The 8,471-nt window shown below is 47.1% G+C and overlaps 1 protein-coding gene across 1 annotated transcript; it reads left to right on the top strand.

Moving 5' to 3' along the window:
• Positions 1-264: 264 nt before the first annotated feature.
• On the top strand, positions 265-8,177 carry LOC117975964 (uncharacterized). Its single transcript, XM_034938397.3, has 3 exons — positions 265-1,151; positions 3,409-3,586; positions 3,708-8,177. The coding sequence occupies exons 1-3, from the start codon at positions 1,003-1,005 to the stop codon at positions 4,128-4,130; spliced, it is 750 nt and encodes a 249-aa protein (XP_034794288.3). The 5' UTR covers positions 265-1,002; the 3' UTR covers positions 4,131-8,177.
• Positions 8,178-8,471: the final 294 nt, after the last annotated feature.

The raw sequence follows: 8,471 nt of genomic DNA, 5'->3' as shown, positions 1-8,471 counted from the left end.
ACCGATAATAAGTAGTATTTAAAGAGAACTCTTATCTACTACAATGAATTGAGAAATCCAGGATATTAAGACCACAAAAATGATTGTTTAGATGATTTAATTATAGCACAACAGGCTTTTCTGCTGATAATGTTATAATGATGTTTTCATAACCCAATCTCAACAAACATAACTAGAGTACAAATGATGAGCACAAAAATCCATCTCATTTGTAGCTCAGACTAGTATTTCAAGTGTAATTTCTCTATTACTAATTTAGTCTGATTTTTATAATTCATCAGAATAAATCAATAACTGACTTAGAAATCACTTCTATGATTTTAAGTATTTTTCCACAGAAACATTAACAATACCACAAGCATTAAAATGTTGAGAAATATTTGTGTATGATGATGTCAGTGCATGTTCCTTTCCTCAGCTAATAAATTCTAGTATAAAGTTTTCAGATCTGTACACAAAAATGGATCATAAAAATATAATCATGGTAGAAACTATGTAGCAATTTTATGAATGTGGAGAAAGAGTTCAAATAGTACTTTTGTACTGTACTGTGTCCATGCAAAGCTTCATTCAAACAAACAAAAACAATACTGAATTTATTATGTTAAAATCTTTAAGGACACTCTGGTAGATGAGATCATTTTCCGTCATTTGTTCACACTCTCTCCTATCTCCATCTCTAAGGGACAGATATAATTCCCCACTCCTTGACTTTGATCCTTGCTGTGTGACTCTGCTTAAGCCAAAGGGGTATCTTAGAGGATTTAAGGCAACAGAAGCCTGGCATGTTTTTGCACAGGCAGGTTGCACTCCTGACTTTGGCCACAACAATAACATGCTTCAAGTACCCGGGAGGGCTGAGGAGGATCACAAATACATGGAACAGATCTGGACACCAGCTGCAGCTTCAAGCCAATGCTAGCCAAGCCCAGCCTACATCAGCTGAACTGCGTCTGACCAGCGGTGCATGAACAAGGAAGGCAACGCGTGGACCTGGGCCAGATGAGCAGCTTCTACATTGGCCTGTGTTCCCGCCTCCACTGCAACATCTTCTCCTACGACTACTCCGGCTACGGTGCCAGCTCGGGCAGGCCCTCCGAGACGAACCTCTACGCCAACATCGACGCCGCCCGGCAGGCCCTGCGCACCAGGTGAGGGCGACCCCGGGGGCAGCTCAGCCTGGGCACACCGGAGAGGGGACCAGGCCGGGGGCCAGGGGGAGGGGCGGGCTTCCCTGGGAGGAAGGTGGGCGGCCCTGCAGGAGGGGAGCCACAGTGGACGCATGCGGCCAGAGAGCCGGACAGGTGAGCTCAGGCGTGCGGGTGCCGCCTCCACATGGCTGAGGTATGGCCAGGAGGTCCGCCCACACCCTGGCCTGTGGAGCCAGGCTCCCTGGGATCCCCTGGCCTGAGGACAGGAAGGGGCTGAGCTTGTCACAGGGGCGTGGACGCCACCCGGCGGGAGGGGGTGGGTGGTGTCTGGGGGGGGTCTGTGCACGTGTGGCTGGGAGCCCACGGGCCGAGGCAGCACTTGGGGCCAGGTGAGGCGAGGCTGCTGCATCGAGGTCCCGAGGCCTGGCCCATGAGGCCCTGTGGCTGTGGAGCTCGGCCATCCCGGGGCAGGGCCTGCAGGGTCAGGTGCAGACCCCCAGCACACACCTGAGGTCTGGGCCAGCCTCCATTCCAGATCCAGCCCTCGTAAACATCCAGGTCCCCAGCCCTGCGCTTGCCTGGGCCCTTCACTGGTGTTTGAGCACCGCCCACCGCCCGGGCCAGTGCTGCTCTGGATCAGAAGACCCGCGTGGGCCTCTGGAGGCCTTTCCTGCTTGCCACCCGCTGGGGTTGTCTCGTCCTGGCCCTGCCCCTCACTGGTCTGCCCCGCTCCTGCAGGGGCCAGGCGCAGCTCTGAGAAGTCAGAGGCCCTGGGGAGGTGGGGTCCTCGTTGCCTTGGCGATATCCCAGGCAGTCCCTTCTGTGGGCCTGGGAGCTGGGTCCCCTGGCACCACCCTGGCTCTGGGGGTCTCCTGGCAGTGTGGGCGCAGAAACCAAGCACCACTTCATGCAGATTCCTCAGCTCCCTGCTGTCTCTACTGCCCAGGGCACTGGCAGAGTCACACCCACCATGGCCAGCTCTGAGCTCTGTCTGCTCAGCCATCTGTCCTGCTGCTGCTTTGTCCTGCAGGAACCTCGGCCCAGAGCCGTGAGGGGGAGGCCAGATCGCGCTCAGGGCCTCCACTGAGGATGTGTCTTGTTTGATTGTCTGAGAGGTGACATCCAGGTGGCAGCTGGGGGCTCCTGCCTGGAGCAGGTGACAGGGCTGGGCTGGCTCAGCACACTACTGGCCTTGGCTGCCAGGGAGCAGGCCAAGGAGGCTGAGGCAGAGCTGGGGCCACAGGCACAAGCCAGGCAGCATCCTTTGGGGCATGGGTGAACAGTGAGCTGTGGAGTGCTGCCAGGAGGCTGGGATTCCAGGCCAAGGAGGGGTACAGCCCTGCTGGTGGAGTCCGAATGCCAGGCAGACGGGACGCACACCTGCCCATGCTCCTGCCTCGCAGGAGGGCATCTGCCTGGGATCAGAGCCTGGAGCATGTGGGAGGAGAGTTCTGGGGTCGCGGCATCGACAGGGTAGCACGTGGGTCCCGCGTGGTTGGGACTGGGCACGAGGAGGCCTTGGTACTGGTGCTGGATCAGCTGGGCCAGGGGCCGCACACCAGTGACCTGGCGGTGGGGGTGGCCCTGGGTGGGAGCTGGTGGTGCTGAGGTGGCCGAGGACTTGTCCACTCCCAAGGGAAGGCGCTGGTGGGAGGAGGTGCTGCCCCCGCAGCCGCCAACCTCGATGTTGACCTGGGTTGGGCTGGCACCTCATTGGGCATGGGACCCCGAGAGTCCAAAATTGGGTGGAGACATCTGGGGACACAGCTGCCTGAATTCCTCATGGCCAAGGGGGTGGGCAAGGGCTGCAGGGAGGAAGAGTGTACCCTGTTCCGGCCAGTGCACCAGGAACAGCTTTCTAACCTGGGCAGGAAGGCGTGAAGCATTCGGGATGTGGGGGGGCACATAGTTCCCAGTGTGCGCCCCGGGGTGACCAGGAAAAGGAGAGGCGCCAGGGCTTCCCCTACCCTAGCCCGAGGAGGACTCCCTAGCCAGGATCCAGCAGATCCTGGCTAGGAAACGCCAGTGAACCATAGCGCCAGGGAACACGACCAGGCCGCCGGCTCCGCCCACCGCTGCGTTCTTGGGGGACTGGGGGTGGCCCTTGGGACTGCTGTGGAGCCTGGGCCTGACCCACTGACTAGGCTGAGCCGGGAGACTGGAGAGTCGCATCCGGAGCTGGGCCCGGGGACGCCCGCTGGCGGGAGGGGTGCGCGCGAGTCGGAGGCCGCGGCTGACCCTGCTCCGGTGCCGCCAGGTACCGCATCAGCCCGGACAGCATCATCCTGTACCGGCAGAGCATCGGCACGGTGCCCACCGTGGACCTGGCCTCGCGCTACAAGTCCGCCGCGGTGGTGCTGCACTCGCCGCTCACCTTGGACCTGAGCGTCGCCTTCCCGACACCAAGAAGCCTACTGCTTCGACGCCTTCCCCAAGTGAGCAGGCTGGGGCGGGGACAGGGGCGGGGACGGGGACTGGGTCGGGGACGGGGGCGGGGCGGGGCGCGGCGGGGCCCGGGCCCGGTGAGGTCTCACCCGCCCCACGCCCCTCCCGCAGAATCCAGAAGGTGTCCAAGATCACGTCGCCCGTGCTCATCATCCACGGCACGAAAGACGAGGTGATCGACTTCTCGCAGGGGCTGGCGCTCTAGGAGCGCTGCCCCAAGGCCGTGGAGCCGCTGTGGGTGGAGGGCGCCGGGCACAAAGACATCCAGCTCTACAGCCAGTACCTGGAGCGCCTGCGCCGCTTCATCTCCCAGGAGCTGCCCAGCCAGAGCGCCTAGCGGCCGCCGGGGCCCCAACCGGCCGGACCTCAGCAATAAGGCGGCCCCCGGACCTCACCCCGCACTGGCCTCCCGGGGGCTGCATGTGGACCCCCGGGTGGCCCGGGGGACCCCGCCCGGATCCAGGGGCCGTGGACGGTGTACAGGCAACAGAGCTACCCACTCCTTTCCTTTTGGAAGCAAGAAGAAATATGTGAAAACGGAAATTAAAGATTAAAAAATTTTTTTTAAAAAACAATGTTTATTAATATACTCCAAAGTTGTGTTTTTTGTTTGTTTGTTTGTTTGTTTTTTTGAAATGGAGTCTCACTCTGTCGCCCAGGCTGGAGTGCAGTGGCGCGATCTCAGCTCACTGCAACCTCCACCTCCCAGGTTCAAGCGATTCTCCTGCCTCAGCCTCCCGAGTAGCTGGGACTACAGGCGCGTGCCACCATGCCCAGCTAATTTTTTGTATTTTTAGTAGTTACGGGGTTTCACCGTGTTAGCCAGGATGGTCTCCATCTCCCGACCTCGTGATCCGCCCTCTTGGCCTCCCAAAGTGCTAGGATTACAGGCGTGAGCCACCGTGCCCGGCCGTTTTGCACAGATTTTTTAATGCAGAATCATGTTGGCAATGGGTAATGGCTACCAAGGTGCCATCGTTCCACATTCCTGTTATTCAGTCATCACATCTACTATGTGTGAGCCATAATATCTTCTAAAATGAATTATAACTATGTTCGAATTGTTATTTCACTAAGTAATCTCTGCTAGTTTAGTCTCTATTTCATCTCAACGGAATGCCTTCTGAGTTCCTATAATTGTGACTAATTCTCTGAGACAACATCAGCAGTATCACTATAAACTATGAAACCTACAAAGGGAATTTCCTCTTTTTCCTTTTTATTATAGAGATGCTTTTTTGTTTGTTTTCTGCAAGCAAGCACAGTCTTAATCAATTTTGTATGCCCTACCTAGGAGAGCCCCTGATTCATAATAAGACCTCAATAAGATTTGTTGAATAAAGTGAAAATAGGATTTTCAGCTTTCCCTCACCACTTTCTTCAAAACAGACTAGTTCATAACTGAAATAGGCATTGTTTCTAGAAAACGGTCACTCCAGCTGATCCCCTCGTTTAATCATTTTTGTACTCCCTGAATCTATGATGATACCTGCACATAGTGGGTAAGTAATCAATATTTGTTCACTGAACTAATGGAAGGATGAGTGAATGAAACAATACAGGCATTTTAAAATTATAATTCAAAATTAACATATTACTTGTTATTAGAGTGATTTTAAACAGTTATGTTAAGTATATGATAATTAGGAAGATTTACTTTCCTGCTTCATTTAAATTTTAAATATAGTGATCAAGGTAATCATGATTTTCATTCATTTATTCAATAAATGTATATTTAATATTTTTTATCTCACATGATAGATTGCTCCTGGTCAAAGACATTACGATGGTATTATACATAAAGATTTGTTTTAAATTTACAGTATCTTGAAATTTTTCTCTTGTTAATCCACAAAGTATATTTATACATTGGGAAATATACTTTTTAAAATGTCAGTTAATGATATTTTTATTTTCTATTTTATCTTATTATTATTGATACAAGATCTCACTATGTCACCCACTGCTGGAATGCAGTGGCATAATCATGGCTCACCACAACCTCAACCTCCCAGGCCCAGGTGATCCTCCTACCTCAGCCTCCTGAGTTGCTAGGACTACAGGTGCCCGCCACCTTGCCCGGCTAACTTTTTACTTTTTTTTTTTTTTTTTTGGTAGAGATGAGTTTTCACCATGTTGCCCAGGCTGGTCTTGAACTCCTGGGCTCAAGCAATCTGCCAGCTTCGGCCTCCCAAAGTGTTAGGATTACAGGCATGAGCCACCACTATGGGGCAGATAATGATATTTTTTCAGGAATCGGTAAAACATTGTCCTTCAATGAATTAGTGCAGAAGCATGAAAAAATCTATTCTGAGCAAATCTGTGAAACAGACATTGAAATTAGTATTCTAATAAGGCTTTTGTGCTTTTTGATTATATAAAATAATTTTGCTATGACAATACAGTTACTTAAATGAGAAGTATGAATAACTTGCTTTGATATGTTTGTGGTATGTTTCACTTATTTTTTAAGAAGGGAAATTATTAAATTTAAACTCTCTATATATGTAAAGAGTGCACATCAAATATTTTAAAACTCTGAAGAATTAGGTCTTCATTTCAGGAATTATTAAGTGTCTTAAGAACATATTTATTTTCTAGAAATGTTGAGCCTCTTCTTGGGTAATGTGATTCTTTTAAAAATTTTGAAAGGATTTTCTTATTACATTAAAAATGAATGTATGCAATAGGAAGTTACTAGGATAGAGTGAATTTAGCAGCTATCTTGCTTTGTTATATATGTCTTATAAATTAAAATTATATTTTCATAATTAAAAGCCAACAAGCTCATTTGCTTTTATAAGACTAAGAGAAAAGGAGTATTAAATGAAGTTAAATTAGATTTTACCATCTTTTTAATAAGTTTCAGGCCTGGTTTGATAATATATTCCCAGATACATAATTTAAAAATGATCTTTTGGCTGGGCGCGGTGGCTCACGCCTGTAATCCCAGCACTTTGGGAGGCCGAGGCGGGTGGATCACGAGGTCAGGAGATTGAGACCATCCTGGCTAACACGGTGAAACCCCGTCTCTACTAAAAATACAAAAAATGAGCTGGGCGTGGTGGCAGGCGCCTATAGTCCCAGCTACTCAGGAGGCTGAGGCAGGAGGATGGCATGAACCCGGGAGGCGGAGCTTGCGGTGAGCCGAGATCCGGCCACTGCACTCCAGCCTGGGCGACAGAGAAAGACTCCGTCTCAAAATAAATAAATAAATAAATACATACATAAATAAATAAGAATTTAGTGAGAGCTGGTTATAGTTTGGAACCTCATTTGTGAAATAAACCACATTTCAAAAATATTTTAAGCAGAAATACATTTAAGTTTTAGCCTACAAATTACCAGAATTTGTCCTAGTCACCTAAATAAAAAATGTAAAAGTTCTACATTTTAACGTCCTTTCAACATTTTATGAACAGAAAACCCGGCAGATAAACAGCTCAAGTCTGAATGGGAAATGATAACATATAAGATCAGCAGCATCCGCGCAAATAAAAAGTCAAATTTTTATCCAACACAAAACAATTACATATGCTTTAATCAAAAAGAAATTAGCAATGGCCAACCCCAATCCCATTACTTTCAAAAAAAGTTCTCTAACTTTCCTTTCCAGTTGAATGTACACTGATTGAAATGGTTGTTTTATGCGGACAATTGATTTTTTTAAATGAAATGTCTAATAGGGAAGTCAGTACATTACACTACCCATTCCAGAAAGCAGCCTTCCATTGAATTTACTCAAACTAATTGCTGAATTAGATGACCATGGAAAGTTACTGAGGGCATATCCAGCACTTTCTTCTGAACCAAAACTAAATCTGTTTTGGTCACTACTGCATTGCTATTCAAAATCAAGGACTGTTCGTCTCTCTGGAATATTAGTATCGTAAGCCTGGGGAGGTGACAATATCATGTAATGGAGTTGTGGGGAAAGGAGTCAGAGTGTTGTGGCAATTCCCGGACCAAGGGAAAGAGTCTGTAGAAGTTCATAGAATCAGCTGACATGCTACGGTCAAAGAAATTGCAATTAGCAATTGACCAATCAATTTTGATTAACTCATTCTGTATGACTATCATAGGCTATTAAAAATAGGAAAGTGTGTTTCTAAAATGGGTTTCATAACAAGTGATTTAATGATAAAAGCTTGGACAGTTTTCAGAATTCAAAAATTCCGAGATACTAATATCTTTAAAAACTCCTGTCATTGTGTGTGTGTGTGTGTGTGTGTGTGTAAACACTACCTGTGTAATCATCTATTGAGATTTAAATTAGAACATTTTCTCAGTGTATCCCAGTTCTAAAGTTACTATTTATTATATTGCTATCCTAGGAACAGAGAAAAGGCAAAGAGGTAATTTAACACAGTCTTTTTCTACTAAAATCAGAGTGTCTCTCATCTCTGCCTGAATCCAATACATTGTGATTACCGAAATACATATTATAGAATATCTACTTATTTTGTGGATTTAGGCAACGATTATGATTGTTGCTTTTCTCACATCTAAAAATCAAATTTATATTATACATGAAGACATTTTCTAAAGAACTTTTGGTCTGTATAAAAATGAATACTTAATAGAAACGTAATATTATTTTATGTTATTTGAATTGTTAAGTTTAAGAAAATAAAATGTTTTTAAATCTATTACTTTTAACAACACTGTAACATTTATTGGTTTTGGAATAAAATAGATCCAGAAAATTGCTGTGATATTACTTTTTATGTTTCTTATTGAAAGTAGGTCAATTAATTTCTAAGCAATGGGGCATTATAATTGTCAACTAACAGTGCTCAAGCAGTTAGGATTTTAACTGCTGACATTATTTTCTTTGAAAAATGATAGATGTCATTTAGTGTTTAAAGATAAATT

This window comes from Pan paniscus, chromosome 16 (genome assembly GCF_029289425.2).
Source record: "Pan paniscus chromosome 16, NHGRI_mPanPan1-v2.0_pri, whole genome shotgun sequence".
Taxonomy (NCBI): domain Eukaryota; kingdom Metazoa; phylum Chordata; class Mammalia; order Primates; family Hominidae; genus Pan; species Pan paniscus.
This window is presented reverse-complemented; position numbering and strand designations above follow the sequence as displayed.